The sequence below is a fragment of the Theropithecus gelada genome, chromosome 5, assembly GCF_003255815.1.
Source record: "Theropithecus gelada isolate Dixy chromosome 5, Tgel_1.0, whole genome shotgun sequence".
Taxonomy (NCBI): Eukaryota; Metazoa; Chordata; class Mammalia; order Primates; family Cercopithecidae; genus Theropithecus; species Theropithecus gelada.
In genome coordinates this window covers 16,691,053-16,710,322 of record NC_037672.1, presented here as the reverse complement: position 1 = coordinate 16,710,322, position 19,270 = coordinate 16,691,053, and the positions used below count along the sequence as shown (strand labels likewise).

At 39.3% G+C, this 19,270-nt stretch overlaps 2 protein-coding genes across 8 annotated transcripts in view; one reads left to right on the top strand and one right to left on the bottom strand.

The window, feature by feature from the left end:
• NCAPG (non-SMC condensin I complex subunit G) overlaps nucleotides 1-1,222 on the bottom strand; it is a 32,779-nt gene extending 31,557 nt beyond the window's left edge. Inside the window, exon 1 of one of the 2 annotated variants that reach the window (XM_025385211.1) lies at nucleotides 850-1,222. In XM_025385211.1, coding sequence (XP_025240996.1) covers nucleotides 850-960 — 111 coding nt within the window. In that variant the 5' untranslated portion in view covers nucleotides 961-1,222. The remainder of the gene's footprint in view (nucleotides 1-849) is intronic. The other variant, XM_025385212.1, reaches the window with a different exon arrangement.
• Nucleotides 1,223-1,274: 52 nt separating this feature from the next.
• Nucleotides 1,275-18,154, top strand: DCAF16 (DDB1 and CUL4 associated factor 16). Of its 6 annotated transcripts, XR_003119414.1 has the most exons (4): nucleotides 1,275-1,585; nucleotides 6,782-6,900; nucleotides 7,246-7,613; nucleotides 16,544-18,154. XR_003119414.1 is itself a non-coding variant. In XM_025385214.1 (3 exons), exon 3 carries the CDS (start codon nucleotides 7,878-7,880, stop codon nucleotides 8,526-8,528), a length of 651 nt encoding a protein of 216 aa, XP_025240999.1. In that variant the 5' UTR covers nucleotides 1,275-1,585; nucleotides 6,782-6,900; nucleotides 7,261-7,877; the 3' UTR covers nucleotides 8,529-8,981. The 6 variants fall into 6 exon arrangements, 5 of the variants coding, with proteins under 5 accessions (XP_025240999.1, XP_025240998.1, XP_025241002.1 ...); XM_025385214.1 differs by lacking the exon at nucleotides 16,544-18,154 and having other exon boundaries at nucleotides 7,261-8,981; XM_025385213.1 differs by lacking the exon at nucleotides 16,544-18,154 and having other exon boundaries at nucleotides 7,246-8,981.
• Nucleotides 18,155-19,270: the final 1,116 nt, after the last annotated feature.

Genomic DNA, 19,270 nt, shown 5'->3' with positions numbered 1-19,270 from the left:
AGCTTGACTTTTGACAGTAAAAAGATTCCTTTGATTGTTTTTTTCAATATCTTTGAATTCTCAATAAGCCTTTAGTACCAGTACATTACAAATACGCTTCTTCATCAACAACCCAAAATCAATACTGCCTTTTATATTTCTCATATTCAGGTCTTCCTATCTCTTCCTATCACCAGCAGCTTCTTTACGAGACAACCTGCACATCCTATCTCATATCCTCAAAGCCCTGCGATGTTTACTTACAATTTTTCTTGGACCTCAAGATAATTCAGCTTCCCCAAATTAATTGTTCTAGTCTTCTCAAGGTTCCACTCAAAACAAACAAATAGTAACGTACATAAATAAGAATGGCCAGGCCCTAACGATTAATTTGGTATTTGGTGATTGGATTCAATGTAACCGTGGGACGAGGGTAGAATCATTTGACGGTCGGCGGGGAACGATGACCCCAGGGGCAACGACCACCGAACCCCCGCATTCAGGATCCACTCTGCGGTTCAATATTTGATGTCTGATAGCCTCGGTGGTTGTAAATGCTTCTCTCCACGTTCACAATCAGATTAAGGAATAACGGTCCACGCCGCCCAGAGGCTGGGGGTGTCGGCTCAGAAAAGCCAAGGCGGGGCCCGTGTGAATGACGCCCAGACTTCCGAGTCTTTCTGGCCTGGGCGCAGGCGACCTCGGGTAAATCTCTGACTTCTCCGAACCTCAGGTGGTCCCTATGAAGTGAGTCGCGAAAGTGAACAAGGCTGGAGTCACGGTGCGCCGAGCCCGAGGGCCACGGAGGGCCCCTGAGGGAGGGTGGGCCGGGGCGGGCGAGGGGCGGCGGCCAGGGCCGGGCGCGCTTACCGTGCGGTAGGTGCGGCTCAGCGCCACCACCAGCTTCGCCTGGTTCTGGTGCGGATGCTGCGCCAGCCGAAAGGCCTCCTTAATCGACAGCAGCCTCTTTTCCGCTCCCATGGCTCTGGAACCCTGCCGGGACGAGTCCTGCCCGCGCTCGGCTACAGCCTGCCCGCCCGCCAACCCAGAGGCAGAGCTCTCCGCAGTCTTCTCTGACAGCCCCGGGAGTCTTTACCGCCCGAACGTTCAAATAATTGCCGCGAGAGGGGAAAATCCCGCGAGACTGCCGCAAGCGCTCTGGGAGGAGAGAGCGGGAAGCGATGGGTCCACCCATCTCACACCCTGCGCTTTGGGCGCATGCGTCTAGGTTCAACCTTGTCCAACAGTTTTCACGGAGGGAAGTGGCGTTTTTAAGGGGGAGGGACCTTGACTCGGTCGGAAGTAGTGTCGGCGCGGGAGCGGAGTGGAGTGGCCTAGCCGCGGGAGGGGAAGGGTTGCTAGTGTTAGGCCTAGCTGGGTAGTGCGGTTGAGCGTGAGGCGAGAAAGAAGAAGCGATCCTCCAAGGGTGAGAACGGGAGATCTGCCGAAGATAACAACCTCCCTTGTGGGCAAAGGGCGGGGGATCCCCACACGAGGGCTCCGTTTCGAGAGACTGCGACAAAGGAAAGTTCGTAGCGCGTTCCGGAGGCCCGGCCGCCTCTGAGAAGGGAGACGCTGCTGGGTCCGCTAAGCTGGGCGACCCGAGGTTAGTGGAGACGGATGCGGTCTTTTGAAGGCCTTAGTCCCTGCCCTGGTGAAGCCGACTGCGAGGTTCCGCAGGGCGTGCAGGCGGCCCGGGGATCGCTGCGAAGGGGGTGCGGGCTAACTTAGCTATTGCCGTTTCTAGATATGCAGCTGTCGAGGCCCTGTTTACAAGCGGGCATAAGGACAGTGTATTAAGGGAGAACTCAAGAGAATGGAAAGGTCTTTCGGGTAGTGGTTAAAATAAAGAAGAGTAGAAACTAGGTTTTTAAATTTTAAATGAAATTATATCAGGCAGAATTTCTGTTGGATCTCAGGATGCACCATCCAAAAATAAGACTGTAGGAGAACAGAATAGGCCACCCTACAGTATACTTCTAGGGTATATTTTGAGCTGGTATTCTGATAAAATGCAGACACAGGAGTCACTCTGAAAATCTGTCCTGTTGTAAAAGAAATTTACATCTACAAAGGAAATATACATCAGTAAAGCATCTGTATCACGAAGAGGGCAGCTCTGCGATAATTTTTGTTACCTGGGAGATTTTATCTGCATATCAAGACAACTTTTATTCACCGTTTATTTCCTCCCCTCACCTTTCCACAACTTTGTGGCCAACCATCCCCCAGAAAGCCGCAAACCACCATTTCTTGAGTAGCGTAGGATGCTGTATAATCTTCAATCATCTGACCATGGTGGGACTCCTCTGCATGTGTAGTTAAGTACGGGTTTTTTTTCTTGTTAATGTTTATGTCAAGTTAATTTGTAACCTAGCCAAAGAACCTAGGAGGATGGAGGGAAGCCGTTTTTCCCTCTCCTACACCTCAGTAACCTACTGCCAGCTGAAGAAATAGAACATTACTAAAGCCACCTGTACATCTTTCTCCTTTTGAATTACCTTCACTCCGAAGAAGTAATGGATTTTCTTAATTTACTGTTAACTTTTACCATGCAGATTTTTATATATTAATGACACATTTTTTTATGTTAATGACTAAATAAATCCCTGAATGAGGATATTGTACTATTTTGCATGTTTTAACCATTAAATGAATAATTATATGTGCCTCTGGCTTTTTTCAATCAATATTGCTGTGGTTCATATTGATGTATTAATAATAGTAACTTGCACGTGATTGACCTTTATCATTCTAAGCACTTTACTTTGTTTATTGCTCACAAACCCTGTAGGATAACTTTGATCTTCTTTTAAGATGAGGAAACTGCGACACAGGTTGCTATAGTACTCCATTGTATTAATATGCCATACCTTATCCATTCTCCTGCTTAATTCCTCAAACTTTATAGATATTCAACTGCTAGTTAAGATAAGAATGTGGTAACATTTGTGTTGCCCATAATTTTGCTTTGTGACGTTTCTAATATTTATCTTTATTTTTATTTTGAGACAGAGTCTTGCTCTGTCACCCAGGCTGGAGTGCAATGGCGCAATCTTGGCTCACTGCAACCTCTGCCTCCCCAGGTTCAAGTAATTCTCCTGCCTCAGTCTCCCAAGTAGCTGGGTTACAGGCATTCACCACCACACCTGGCTACTTTTTTGTATTTTTAATAGAGACGGGTTTCTCCATGTTGGCCAGGCTGGTCTCGAACTCCTGACCTCAGGTGATCCACCCGCCTTTGCCTCCCAAAGTGTTGGAATTACAGGCGTGAGCCAGCTAGTATTTATTGTATTCAACTTGGCTGTCTCACCAACAGAGACATCACACCATTTTGTCAGTTACAGAAGAATGAGACATCTGGCCACCAGAGGTCAGCCTAACTATATTTTGGTTAGGTTTGTTTTTGTTGTTTTTTTTTTCAATGGTTAAAGCCATGGGGGGAGGGGTTCAGTATTTTTTGATATTATAATCTGAAAATATTTTTTTAAAGATGCTAGATTAAATTTAAACAACATAGTATACTGCCTTAAAGCTTACATGTTTCCTAACTTCCGTACTGTGAAACAGAACAAAAACAATTATGGGAAAGTAAGAGCCTTTTTAAAAATTTTCTGAGTAACATAATAACTGAAGTATAGCCAATTAGTAATCTCACAGGTGCAATCTGGTTGAAGTGAAAATAGCAAAAATATTAGAGGACAGCGCAATTAAAAGCCAACAGCTTCTCCTGTCTCAGTTAATAAAGACTGAGTTGTGCTAATAAGGTCATATGGTATGGCTTCAGGTCAGCAATTTTCTTCTAATGAGTATTTCTCTGGCTTTCACACACTCCTGGCACAGTATTATAGTATTATAAACTAAGAAGTATTACATTGTTTCTTCTTAAAGGTATAAGCAGTTTCCTTTATATTGCTGTAGTAGCATCATATGTTGATCTTGCCTTAAAAAATTATCTCATTTGTCTTTGTCTAACATTACCAAATCACCAAGCTATAACTTGGGAACTCTTCTCTTCTGGAGTAAAATAGAACTTGCTTGTGGTAGTTACTTACTGCAAGCCTTTGCCATTCTCTGATTGTTTCAGATACATTTACTGAGCCACTCATATATGCCAGACACTGTGCTAGGAGTGTGTGAAAGCCAGAGAAATACTCATTAGAGGAAAATTGCTCACCTGAAGCCATACCATATGACCTTATTAGCACAACTCAGTGTATTCGATAATGAAAATGTCCACTGACTTTAATTTTGGAAATGCCCCGTACAGAGTAGCATAAACGACACATTGATACTGTTTCTTTTCTCATGTAAAGCTATGCCTTTAAAGGCCACCCATGTTGCTATATATACTTGGAATGTGTTTCCACCACATTTTACCAGTCCGCTTCTCTAGGGATAGGAACCTGGAATGCTGCTAATTCCTGTCATCACAGATGTAGCTTCAGGGTATATCTTCATACATGTTCTTACGGGAATTTCTTTGCTATCTATGCCCAAAAGTAGGATTGCTAGATCATGAGATGTGCAAATAGTTTGCCTAAGTAGTGCTGCCAGCCTGTTAGGAACAGTTACTCCACTCTGCAATCCCACCAGCAGTGCCAGTTCCAAAAAATAACTCACTGACACTTGGCATTATCCAGCTTTCTTATTCTACCAAACTGATAGCATAATGTGATCATACTGTTCATGCTTTGGGATTTTCTCTTCTATAATTTGGATGTCTTTGTCCTTTGCTCATTTCTTTATTGAAGTTGCTATCTTTCTTAAAAATTGATTTAACTTTGTCCTTGGTATCTTTAGTTCAGTCCAGAAATGATTAATTGTGATGTGATTAAATTCATTTTTTGGTCTGGTGCTTTATGCTTTTTTGTTTAAGAAGTCTTTCCCTGGCCTCATTTCACAAAGATATTCTGTATTATATTTAACTAACTGTATGGTTTTACCATCCCCATTTAGATCTTTAATCCATCGTGAATCCTCCCTTATACATGTCATTATATGTATAGGTATTACATGGTTTTGCTTTTCTTTTTTTTTCTTAACCTTGTTCTTAATTTTTTGTTAATTCTTGTTCCAATAGTTTTACTTTTTTTTAATATAGTGAGCCAGTTGTACCAATATTATGTACTAAACATATCCATTCACCCTTAGTTTATGTACCAACCTTATTTTATATTACATTCCCAAATTATATATAGCTCTGTTTCTAAGCTCTTTTCTGCTCTTTTGGACTATTGTCTGTTCTTACACTAATGCTACCCTATTTTAATTTCTGTGACATTAGTCATAGTACATACCTTGAAGAATAGGAACTCCCTTACTCTTCTGTTTAAACAGTTCATTTGGCTATATGTGGAATTTTATTCTTTCTATATAACCTTTATATAGAGTTCCTTAAAATTTTGATTGGAATTGTATAAATTAATAGGGAGAAAGTTGATATCTTTATGATATTTGTTCCATCCAAGAACATGGAATGTCTGTATTTTAAATTATCTTCTATATTGTTTATTAGATCTTATATATTAATGATTAGTTCCTAGGTTCTTTATAGGATTAGGTTTTTGTTGTTTGTTTTTCCTTCTGTGAAATGTCTTTATATATGGTCTAGTTAGTATTGCTAGTATAAAAGTTAACAGTGCCTGAGTTGAAACTCTGGCCCTGTGACTTACTAGATGAATGACTTTGGTCACGTAACTTAATCCACAGGTAAGATGGGGACAATAAAAGTACCACCTTTTATGGTTGTTAGAAGAATTTTAAAATAGTTAACATTTGTGCAGTTATTAGAGTAGTACATGGCAAATAATAAGTGTTATATAAGTAATTAAATTAATGGATATTCATAGGTTAATCTCAGATCAGGAAACTTGTTGAACTCTGTTTTTTTTTAATTAGATGATAATCATCTGTAAACTAATAGTTTTATCTCTTCCAATTCTTAACGTATCTTTTTCCAAAAAGAAAAACATTGATTAGGACTTTCCGTCCTGTGTCAGACAATATCAGTCTCAGTCAACATGGTCATCTTTAGCTAATTTCACTTTTTTGTTGTTGTTGTTGTTGAGAAGAGTCTCATTCTGTCACCCAGACTAGAGTACAGCAGTGTGATCATAGCTCACCACGCAGCCTCCAACTCCTGGGCTCAAGCAATCCTCCTGCCTCAGCCTCCCAAGTAGCTAGAACTAAAGGCACACACCACCATACCTGGCTAAATTTTTTTGTAGAGACAGGGTCTTGCTATGTTGCCCAGGCTGGTCTTGAACTCCTGACCTCAAGTGGTCCTCCACCCTTGGCCTCCCAAAATGCTAGGATTACAAGCATGAGCCACTGTGCCCTGCCCCTGACTTCACTTTTAAAGGAAATGTATCTCATCTTATTCAGGATAATGTTTGCTTAAAGATTTTGGTAGATAACCTTTACCAAGTTAAGAAAGTTATATTCTCCTTCTAGTTTAGTAAAAATGTTTTGTTTTGTCTTTTAAAGCATAAATACATGTTGGTCAGGAACTAACAAAGGTTATCCACATTCAATATAATGATCTCTTTTTTTCCTTTAGTTCTGGTAATTTGTACATTTTTTATAATTTGAGCTATTCTTACTTTCCTGGGATAGGCTGTATTTGATAATACTCTTTTTAATGTACTGTTGGATTCTGTTAAGTGATATTTAGGATTTTGCAAGTGAAGTGAGCCTATACTTTTCTTGTTTGGTTCATCTCTAAGTTTGGAATTTATTTTTGTTATCTTTATAAAAGGAACTGGTCAGTTTTCATGCTTTTTTCTTTTTTGTGGAACAGCTTATATAGAATTGGTCATAGGATCACAACTTCTGAGGTCCCAGCAAGAGTCCTAACATCTAGCAGCTCTACCACCAGGACAGGCCCCCTAAAACTAATTCCAACAAGCACCTCTGAAGGTAAAAAAAATAAAATAAAAATAAATAAATACCTTTTAGAGCTCTCTATTTGGAGTTTGGGACATAAGGGATCAGCTTTTGCAAAAGTAATTTTCTGGGCTAAAACTGCATACAAACTGGCCCAGTTTTGTACCAACAAAGAATTAAAATGGCCCCAGACTTTCCTCCGCAATATTGTGATTGTAAGAGCTATTACCAACAGGTAAATTGGCCTAAGCCTATGAGATAGAGAGGGAAGAGTCTGTAAGACTTCTTGCTCAGCATTTGTTCTGATTTTAGATATCCTGAGGTTAGGTAGGCAATAATGTTATCCAGTGCTTTCAGGCTTTAATATCATGTCTCTAGTCTTCTCATTCACAGGTTAAGGCTACCTTTCCAGATAGTCCAACAGCTAAATCACCAGTTTCCAAGGGCATTTACGTCACCTATGGAAAGCATCGGATCCTCTTACACCAGATGTTCTTGACAGCTCATCCCATCAGTCCCCACTGCACAAAAGTTGCTATACCAGCGGACAACCAAGACAACTACTGAGCTTCTTTTCGTTGTCAAGTAGATATAATATCACTGCCAGCAAAACAGCACAAACAGTGTCTCTTCACAGTACCACTACCAATTGGGACTATGCTAAGTAAATCAGCTTGCCTAGATGAGGACCCCTGGTATTCTTGGGTAGCCAGGATTTGAAGGAGATACTCTGACCTGTGCCACTGGTAAGTGACTAAATACTTTTACACACTGAACTGGTCCTGAAAACTAAGATGTCTTCTTTGTAAGTGAAGAATATACAACATAATCTTGAAGGACAGCACAGTGGTGTGGGCCGCAAGCATACTCTATGTGCATAATGGACTGAAAGACAAATTAATCTTGGCAAAAGGATTTTTCATCTCTTATTTCTATTTGCCAGTGTTAGTAAGTGTTCTGCTGGCTTTAGATTATTACCTTTTTCTGGTTCCTTACTCTGTTTCATTCAGATGGGTCCTAGAAATCCCTCTCCTGACCACTTGTCAGATTCAGAAAGTGAGGAAGAAGAAAACATTAGCTACCTGAATGAGAGTTCTGGGGAAGAGTGGGATTCCTCTGAAGAAGAGGACTCCATGGTACCCAACTTATCGCCTCTTGAGAGTCTTGCCTGGCAGGTTAAGTGCCTTTTAAAATATTCCACAACTTGGAAACCTTTAAATCCTAATTCCTGGTTGTATCATGCTAAACTCTTGGATCCAAGCACACCAGTCCATATACTTCGAGAGATAGGTCTAAGACTCTCCCATTGTTCCCACTGTGTCCCCAAACTGGAACCAATTCCTGAATGGCCCCCTCTGGCCTCTTGTGGAGTCCCACCTTTTCAAAAGCCTCTTACAAGTCCCAGCCGGCTCTCTAGAGATCATGCCACTCTAAATGGAGCACTGCAATTTGCCACCAAACAGCTAAGCCGAACATTGAGTAGAGCCACTCCCATACCTGAATACCTAAAACAGATTCCTAATTCTTGTGTTTCTGGGTGTTGCTGTGGCTGGCTGACTAAAACAGTTAAGGAAACAACTCGTACTGAACCCATCAACACTACTTATTCTTACACTGACTTCCAAAAGGCAGTTAACAAACTCCTAACTGCATCACTGTAAAGATCTACCATTTGCTGTGATATCTCTGATGTTGCTAATTGAGGAAGGGGTACAAAGTTAGTCATTACACAGCCCACTAATGTCTTCTCAGTCAAACTATCTTATGCCCTGGCAAGCCAAAGAGGATACCCTTTGACAAACCCTGTGGATAAAATGATAATATCAAGGCCAGGCGTGGTGGCTCACGCCTGTAATCCCAACACTTTAGGAGGCTGAGGTGGGTGGATCTCCTGAGGTCGGAAGTTTGAGACCAGCCTTGCCAACACAGCGAAATCCCGTCTACTAAAAATAGAAAAAAAATCAGCTGGGCGCAGCAGTGCATGCCTGTAATCCCAGCTACTCGGGAGGCTGAAACAGGAGAATCACTTGAACCAGGGAGGCAGAGGTTGCGGTGAGTCAAGATTATGCCACTGCACTCCAACCTGGGTGACAAAGCAAGACTCAGTCTCAAAACAACAACAACAACAAAAAAAATACCAATGGAGAATTACTTAAGGGGACCATATTACAAAAGCTAGTTGAATATTCTTCACACTCACTTCTCACCCTACCCATCCCAATTTATTCTGCCTTTCTGAATGGCTTTAATGAGATATCTGATTATTAATGAAGAAAAGTAGACCACCACCCCTTTTATTATCCAGACTTCAGAACAGCCATTATTGAAAGCTAGAAGTTAGCTACCCACAGTAATACCTTTCTGAGCATACCCTTCTCTAACATGCATTTCTATGGAGGTAGTTAAATTGAGTAACTACACAAAGGAAAATGGCAGGGATGGGGATTTCTTTCCCAGCTTTTATATAGATGTGCCTACATAGGACACTCTTTAGGGTTCCTTTTATTTTTTCTTGTTTTGGCAGGGGGGTGGGAGCGGCAGGGAGGAGTACAATTTTAAGCTTAGCCTGTACTACTACAAACTTATTATGGCACTTACAATTACATCATGAACGTTCTGTATCAGTCTCCCACCAGGCTGTCTCTGGCTAAATCAGCCTATAAGATCATCCCTTGGGATTAAACAAACACCTGTTCTGTAGAGAATATGTTTCCTGAATCTTGGTACTCAGACTTTTGTCAAGAGTAAATAAAATACCTTTCAAAAGATTAATGGAAAATGATTAAGAGAGCATTTCTGCTTTCAGTATTAACTGCTAATGGATTAAAATTTTAGTCTGTATAGCATTTCCTGGAGTAAAAGTTCAAGTACTTTCCACATCCATTGCAAACGTCAGGAACCCTTCTAATTTTAAAGAACCTTCTTATTAGAAAATCTCAGCCTAATACAATCTGAAGTTAAGAGTTTCAGCAGCATTGTTTTTCTAAGTAGATTTAGCTATAGATTTTCTTTTGGCCAAACAAGGAAGAGTATATGCCCTTGTAAATGAGGCTTGTTTTTTTTATTTAAATGAGTCAAAACATAGAAATCAGTATACGTAAAATAAAATGCATGAGACTATTAAATCTTTTCATACACTCTACAAATAAAATGAAATCTGTGTGTGGTCCTGGTTGACTGGGCATCTAAAGGGAATCAGAAAAGAGATTGTGAAAAGTGTATGTGTGTGTGTATATATATATACATATATATATATATATATCCTCTTAGTTTTGCTTTTTCCTATTCTCCATAATTAAGTGCTGTTTACAAGGTGGCATCAAAAAATTGAAGCAGGCCAGGCACGGTGGCTCACGCCTGTAATCCCAACACTTTGGGAGGCTGAGGCAGGTGGATCACTTGAGATCAGGAGTTCGTGACCAGCCTGGCCAACATGGTGAAAACCCATCTCTACTAAAAATACAAAAATTAGCCGGGCGTAGTGGCGTGCACCTGTAATCAACAGCTACTTGGGAGGCTGAGGCAGGAGAATTGCTTGAACCTGGGAGGTGGAGGTTGCAATGAGCCGAGATCGCGCCACTGTACTCTAGCCTGGGCAACAGCAAGACACCGTCTCAAGAAAAAAAAAAAAGGCAGTTAGGAATCATAAATTATGTAAATATATAGCAATTTTAAGAAGAGAGAAGAATGCTTATAACCTAATGAATATTTCTGCTGAGCCTTAGTTGTCTAAAGGAAAAAAAGAGGGAATTGTAGATAAAAGTATTTGTTAGTGGAAATTATTGACCTGAAACCATATCATATTGTTAGTGTAACTGAATGTATCAGAAATTGTTCTTATGTAGATATTCTGTGAAACTGGTTTCTAAAATGTTACAGGAAACTCTTTCCTTTTTTTTTTGTTTTTGTTTTTGTTTGTTTAAGGGGAGGTGGGAGGAGGTAGGCAAGAGGTTTGAATATTAACCTATGTTGATGTTTATGTGTTCATAATATGTTCTTTTTTCTCTCTTGGTGTGTGTATAAAAGTGCCTTGCTCATGAATGCATTTTTGCTCTTCACTTCGAAAGGAAGCCTTTCCACAGCTTGGCAGCTGAATAAACCAATAGCTTTGTACATGTTGAACAGCGTATAGTCATTTGTCCTCAACAAATGAAATAGATCCTACTTTGCTTAAGACATACTCAACATTCACTAAGTACTGAATAGAGTTAATAGACACAGTACCTGAATCCATATAGTACGTCTGACAGGAGATGACTTGACGTCTCTAGAGAAGAAACGCACTTGAAGAAGAAAATGTCTGATATTCAGTCAAGATTCAAAGTGAGCTTATTTGTTTATATATTTTAAGTAATTCCAGGTTGCACAAAATAACAGGTACCTAAATAAGCCTTAAGTTAACTTTTTGTGTGACATAAACACTGGGTTTGGAAATGAATTTACTACCTTTGCACTCACTATGTTGGCTTCTGGTTAAATGCAGTCACCATAATTAGGATAAAAAGTTGAATTTATCCTCTCTTTATAGAAATATTTATCAAAGGAGTAAGGAAATTATTTCTAAACCAGTGGACATTAACTGTCTTTTACTTTCTCAGTGCAGATAGGCAACTTTTTTTTTTCTTCTTTCTTTCTTTCTTTTTTGAGACAGTTTTGCTCTTGCTGCCCAGGCTGGAGTGCAATGGCGCAATCTTGGCTCACCGTAACCTCCACCTCCCGGGTTCAAGCAATTCTTCTCAACTTCCCAAGTAGCTGGGATTATAGGCATGTGTCACCACACCCGGCTAATTTTGTATTTTTAGTAGAGACAGGGTTTCTCAATTGGTCAAGCTGGTCTCTAACTCCTGACTTCAGGTGATCTACCTGCCTCAGCCTCCCAAAGTGCTGGGATTACAGGTGTGAGCCACCGCACCTAGCCATAGGCAACATTTTTATTAAAACAGTCCAGATACCTTGAGCCTCAAAGACCATAATCAGGTCTTTTAATCCCATCTGCTTCCTAAGCAAAGGAAAAAATCCATACATGCATGGCAGGATGGCATATGATATGTCTCCTCTGGGGGATAGAAGCCCTTCCTGCTGGGCCTTCTATCACACCTGTCCATATAAAAATTAAAAAAAAAAAAAAAGTCTGATGAAAATGTTTTGATATTAGTGTAAATAGCTAAAGCATTTAAAGACTTTAGAAGTCACCTGGGTTATTTTCTTACGCGTAAGTTGGCTTGCATCTGGCTTTCTACTTTTGGCACCAGTGTTAAAGAACATGTCTTTTGGAGCAGACTTAGTTTTAAATATCTCTTGTTAGAAATTTAGCCATTCATCCAATATTGCTATGGAGAAGTGCCTACTCTAGTACAGACACTGGGAATGCAAAAGTAAATAAGATTACTACACATAGGAAAATAGTTTTAAAATATATGAACCTATCTATTACCCCAAGCCATTTCTGCTATCTAGGGTCATACTAAATAAACCTAAACCCTAATCCATATGTTGGCCCTTCACATATTGAAAATAGCTTATAGTGGAGAATCATAAAAGAATTGAATGGAGCAGCCATCCACATGTAATGAAGATTCATGTGGAGGACACACTTCAATTAAACCCCCACAACGACACTCACCCAAGGAAATGGAGAAAATATATAGATACTTTGTACAAAGATTTAAATTATATCTGCTAATCACAAGGCACTGGCACAAAGATCAGGGCCAAAAGTGTTTTGCTCAGGTAGCTAGGATATATAGAACAGCCTAAGAAATCTGGATAGCTTCACAGACTTCATGAGATAACTGCAAGCTGGTAACATACCTGTCCACCAGTGATATCTATTGAACTGAGGGAGTTACATTCTCTGGACCAACCACCAGTGCTTCTATGTCAACTTGCTGCTGCTAAAAGAAAAATCTCTACGCTGTGTCTCAAATAATTTTAAATAAAGTTGAGTTAATGACTACATATTTGAGTCTGCTAATCATGCAGTTTGCCAAGCTCTTCCTTTCAATTAGCAGCAGCAGTGAGACTTATTGTAAAAGTTTGCAACTGAGACCAAGAAATGGAAAGGATGAGGATATACCATAGTGACCTGACACTTGCTGGCTTCCCATCTTCTGTGAGAGCTATGACCAGCTCTTCTCAATGAGATGTGGAAAATGAATGCCTGGTTTTCATTTTTTATTTATTTTTTTGACACAGGGTTTCACTCTTGCCTAAGCTGGAGTGCAGGGGCGTGATCTTGGCTCACCGCAGCCTCGACCTCCCAGGCTCAAGCGATGCACCTAAACTTCATTGGTAGCTGTGGACTACAGGTGCACACCACCACACAGGCCAATTTTTGTATTTCTTTGTAGACGCAGTTTCACTCAGGCTGGTCGGGAACTCCTGAGCTCAAGCAATCCTCCCACCTCAGCCTCCCAGAGTGTTGGTGTTACACTGGTACCTGGTTAAAAAAAAAAAAATGGAGTATAACAGTGTAACAGGAAGACAGCTATAGGGTTATTGCCTCTAAACTATGGAGGCAGTTAAAAATGTTAACAGCAATTTCAAGTTGAATCATAAAACAGGAATTTGACTGGAATTTGGGCAGTTTATTTGGGAAAACATGATTCTGACACGACACGTGATATGAAAATTCCTGGGATCATTAGGGGAGTTAGGCTGTATACAACAATAATCATTCAGAAGGGACTCAGGATACTGGTTAGCCTAACAAAATTAAAACTAACTTCCTAGTATACACAGCAACCAAGCTAGTTTATCAAATTAGCAACAAACCAGATGAAACTCCTAAAATGAGTGTTGCAGTTAACAAGGAGCTGGTACTATAGTTTTATTTGGGGGGAAATTGTTAAGTTTGGGTTAACTGCTCGCCTATGCCTAATTCACCCTTCCATCTGTGGTATCAGCTGTGGGACCTGATACTCCAGTGTAACAGCTGATGGTTTTGGTTTACAATAAATTAAGCAATGGACCAGTAGGTGCAACTTCCTTTGAGAGGTACCCAAACAAGTGGAACAGCCCAAGGGTATGGCCATCTTCCATCAAAAAAGACCCTAGATGGGCTTTATGGTTGCACCTTGAGTAACCAGATTGTCCTGATAGAGTGGCAGAGCTCTGGTGAAAGAAGGGTGCAGCCACTACCGGAAGAATTCTAATTTCTGAATCAATTGAAGGCTGACATTAATGTTGGCCACAGCCAATGCATTCCTTGTAGACTTACTGCAAAGTGTGTTATATGATGTTGGTCCCTGTCTACCTATTTGGTACTTAAGTAGACTCCCATGCCTTGAAAGGTCCAGACCCCAGTTTCCTTCTTTGAATGCAGTTTTTCTATGTTGGTCACATTCTACTTGGGACATGTTTCTTGAAATGGGTTGGGTTGCCAGATTTAGCAAACAGAAATACAAGACACCCAAATAAATTTGAATTTCAGATAAATAATGAAATATGGCACATATACAAGAAAAAAGTTATGTTATTTACCTGAAATTTGAATTTAGTTTCCTGCATTTTATCTGCAACCCTATAAATATGATAGTGGCATGGATTAAGCTTGGGTTTCAGTCTATATAGTTGTTTCCAGGAACTGTCTGTACTCTTTCCAGTATGTGTTGTTTTCTTATGTCTAAGTAATTGACTAGTAGCCAGGAGGAGTGCTTGTGCACACCCGTAGTCCCAGCTACTCAGGAGGCTAAATTGGGAGGATTGCTTGAGCTGAGGAGTTTGAGGTTGCAGTGGGTTATGATCATGCCACTGCACAGAAACATGAGCACCAGAGCAAGTGCCCGTCTCTAAAATAATAATATTTAATAATAAGAGACTGGGGGTGAGGAAGGCTCACACATAGTTGACCCAAGTTGTATTTCTTATATATTTATTTCTTAGAACTGTTGTTGAGTGTCAGAAGAGGAGGCCCAATTGCAGATATGAGACTTTTTATAGGAGACATGTGGTATTTAGCTAAAATAACCACATAATCATTACAATATTTGCAAACACAAATTTTTTTAAATGCTGTCTCAACAGCAGGTAGTTTGGGTTTGTGGTTGGTGGTGGTTGTGAAATGGAGACTCACTCTGTCACCAGGCTGGAGTGCAGTGGTGCGATCTCAGCTCACTGCAGTCTCCACCTCCTGTGTTCAAGCAATTTCCCTGCCTCGGCCTCCCGAGTAGCTGGGACTACAGGGGTGCACCACCATGCCCGGCTAATTTTTTGTATTTTAGTAGAGATGGTTTTACCGTGTTGGCCAGGATGGTCTCGATCTCCTGACCTCATGATCCGCCCGCCTCAGCCTTGCAAAGTGCTGGGATTACAGTTATGAGCCACCAGGCCCAGCCATCTCTGTGTGTTTCAAGCAGTTACTTTCTCACTCTTCTTTACCATGAAGGGCAAGTATATCATAGGTAGCAGAGTTATGACAACCATTTTTCATCACAGAAAAGGTTCACAAATTTGGAACACCTATCTTTGCCTTCCAGAACCCCCAAAAGACTCAAGGATTTAAAGGCACAAGGTACCCTGGAAGGTAGGAGTAATAAAGTTGAAACCAGGGGATTTTTTGAAAGTTTATCTTTGCTCTCCCTTTGTAGGCAGGCAGCTATCTCTCTAGCAAATGACTGAAGCCTTATTGTCTGGAGAAATTAAACCAAATAGAACTGAGGACAGGGGGAGGATGGTAGTGATAGTGACGTGCTATATGGAAGACAAAATGATTGACAGAATGTGAGTATTCTGAACATTATGAGCCTCCAGTCCAATTTCTCCACCTGGCTACAGAATCTGGCAATGGGGTTTATACCCAGCCCTGCTCACCCAACCCAAAAAGACCAGCAGTAAAAAAAACAGCTTGACACTCGATTATTTCTTACAGTGAAACTGAGAGTCCACAAGCCCTGTTCATTCTTATACAGCCTTCCGTCACTTGAAATCACAATACACAGAGAGCCAAGGATCACTAGATATTTGAGGAAACTTTCAACATGAAAAATGAACATAAAGAAGCTGTGATATTCTCAGAAACAAATATACTGCTTCCATTAAATAGGATCAGGATGCTATTTTTAAAAATGAACAATCCAAAAACAAAAGCTGTTGGAAAAATAGGACACCAAAATTAAGCATTCAGTAGATGTGTTAGAAAATAACTTGAAGAAATTTTGAAAAGTAGAACAAAGAAATGAAAACTAGGCAAGAACAAAAAAGAAACTTTAAACCTGAATAATTTGCAACATCTAATAAATAAGAGTTCCAAAATGAGAGAACAGAGAAACAAGGTGAAGAGAGAAAAAATTAAAGAACATTTCCCGAAAATGTAAGACTTAGTCTCCTAACTTAAAAGGGTCCACTAAGTGCCCTGTGAAATGAATTAAAAAATACCAAAGCACATTGTTAGGATATTTCAGAATGCTAGAGTTATGGAAGGACCTAAAAGCTTCCCAAAAAAGGTAGCGGGGGAAATTACATAAAAAGGATACATTTTCAAAATGGCATTTAGACTTCTTGGTAGCAACACTGGATGCTGGAAGATTATGAAAGCAAGATCTTTAAATTTAAAAAGAAATGATTTTCAACCTAGAATTTTGTACTCAAATAATCCAATCAAGAGTGGGGCTAAAATAAAGATACCTTAAGATTTGCATGGTCTTAGAATTTTATCTCACCATCTACCCTTTCTTAGGAAGCCACTGGAGGATGTGCTTCACCAAAATGAGGGATTAATCTGAGAAGGATGGGATCCTGAAACTAAAAGATGTCACGAAGGAAAATGAAGAAAGTGCCAGGATAACTACTGTGTCGAGTAAGTTGGACGGAGGTTCCAGGAAGTCGGTCTCTAGGAAAACTGCGAACAAAGTATTTGAGTACAATGGAAAGTGTATAAATGAGCAAGAAATTTGAAATTTTATTTCTTAGAAAGTATGTTATTTAGTAACCAGAGTTTTAAAATTTGACATTAAAAGTATAGTCAAATTGGAGTTTTGTCAGCTATAATTAGATTGGTCCTTATGGCATTATACTCCACAGTTTTCTGTAGATGCTGACCTTCATTAAGATGTGCACCGCAGAAGATATTTCTAGAAAATAAAGTTTTTCAATTTGTTTTTGTATTTGATTTGCTTAGGCAAATCTCAATTTTGTATTTATTTACAGAAATAATGCATGGTCTATAGCAGTAATTTCAGCGAGCTTTTTGTTTAAATTTTAGCCTCTGTAGAATCAAAAGCATGAAGAATTACAGGTTGAGCATTCCTAATCCAAAAATTCAAAATCTGAAATGCTCCAAAATCCAAAATTTTTTGAGTGCCAAGATGACACCACAAGTGGAGAATTTCACACCTGACCTCATGTGACAGGTCATCAAAACAAAGGCACACAATACATAGTTTATTAAAACTATTGTATGAAATTACCTTCAAGCTACGTATATATGAAACATGAATGAATTTCATGTTTAGACTTCCCATCCCAAAGATATCTCACTATGTATACGTAAATATTCCAAAATCTGAAAAAACTAAATCCAAAGCACTTCTGTTCCCACACATTTCAGATAAGGGATATGCAACCTGTATCTACTTTTTAAAAATAATATTCTGAAATTTGATATTGTTTTTCATCTTCCATGCTATTTTTGCTATCAAGATATAGTTATATACAGTGGCTGGTCCATAATATATTCCTATATAATATTTTAGATGTTTCCTTATGAGTTATGGTTCAGGGTTTTTTTCTATGCTTTGTTCATATTAATATTACATAATCTCAGAATGAATTTTTATTTACTTGCAAGTGATATGTATGCTGATAGGTTTTTCTCTCTGTCATCAAATCTATTGAGTAAACCATGCCAGGCCAATTTGTCCATCTCCTTTTTTCTAAGTAAGAAATAACATATATACAGTAAATAGAGTGCACTAATCATAAGTGTACTTGATTTTTTAAAATATGTATACATTCATATCAAGATCATATAAAAATACATACACTCAGACCAAAGTATTAAAAATTTCAAATTCTCCTGTGCCCTTTCCTAGTCTATACAGCTCCCAGAAATAACTACTCTTTTCTAAAGATCTATTAGTTTTGCTTGTTCTCAGAATTCATGTGAATGGAATCATACTGTATATATTGTTTTATGCCTGTCTTCTTTCATCAATGTACTTGTTCTTTTTTTATTGTTATAGACTATTTGATTACATGAATATATCATTATTTGTTTATCCTTTTACCTGTTGACATTCACGTTATTTCCAACTTTTTGTTATTATGAATAAACCTACAATAAACATTCTGTATGTATTGTTTTGTTTTGTTTTGTTTTGTTTTGTTGTGGATATGTGCATTCATTCCTTTGGGCATATACCTAGGCATCAAATTGCTATATCAGAGTAGTTGTGTATTTAGTTTTAATAAAACTGCCAAACACTTTTTAACATGACTGTATCATTTTATACTCTCACCAACAATGTATGGAAGTTCCAGTTGCTCCATATGTTTACAAACACTTGTGATTGTCAGTCCTTTTAATTTTACTCATTCTGGTGGTGGTGTAATGGTGTCCAGTGTGACTTTAATTTACATTTCTTTGATCACTGTTACACCTTTTTTATATGCTTACGGGACATTCAGATACCTCTTTGCAAGTACTTGTCCAAGTTTCTGGCCCACTTGTAAAATAGACTATCTTGTTCTTATTAATTTGTAGTTCTGTTTTTTTATTTTTTAGAAATGGGCTCACACTGCTGCCCAGGCTTGTCTCAAAATCCTGACCTCAGATGATCTTCCCCTCTCAACCTCCCAAAATCCCCCAGCTGAAATTACAGGCATGACTCAGCCTGTAGGATTTCTTTATATACACTGTATACAAGTTGTTTATTTATATAATGAATTTTTTCTGCCATTCTATGCCTCGCCTGTTTATTTTCTTTTTTTTAAGACAGAGTCTCACTCTGATGCCTAGGCAGGAGTGCAGTGGCGCGATCTCAGCTCACTGCAACCTCTGCCTCCCAGGCTCAAGCAATTCTTGTGCCTCAGCCTCCCAAATAACTGGGATTACAGTTGTGTGCCACCACACTCAGCTAATTTTTGTAGGTTTTTTGTTGTTGTTGTTAGTAGAGACAGGGTTTCTCCATTTTGGCCAGGCTGGTCTCAAACTCCTGACCTCAACTGATCTGCCCGCCTTGACCTCCCAAAGTGCTGGGATTACGGGCGTGAGCCACCACACCCAGCCATTGTTTCTTAATGGTATATTTTGATGAGTAGAAGTTTTCAACTTTGATGAAATCTAATTTATCAGATTTCTTTTTGTATTATGGTTAATGCTTTAACAAATCTTTGTTAACTTGAATATTATGAAGATAATCTCCCATTTTTTTTAGAAGATGTATAGTTTTAGCTTTCACATTTA

Bases quoted from the DNA above. Each gene is read 5' to 3' on its own strand.
- DCAF16 (XM_025385217.1), top strand. From the start codon at position 7,878: ATGGGTCCTAGAAATCCCTCTCCTGACCACTTGTCAGATTCAGAAAGT.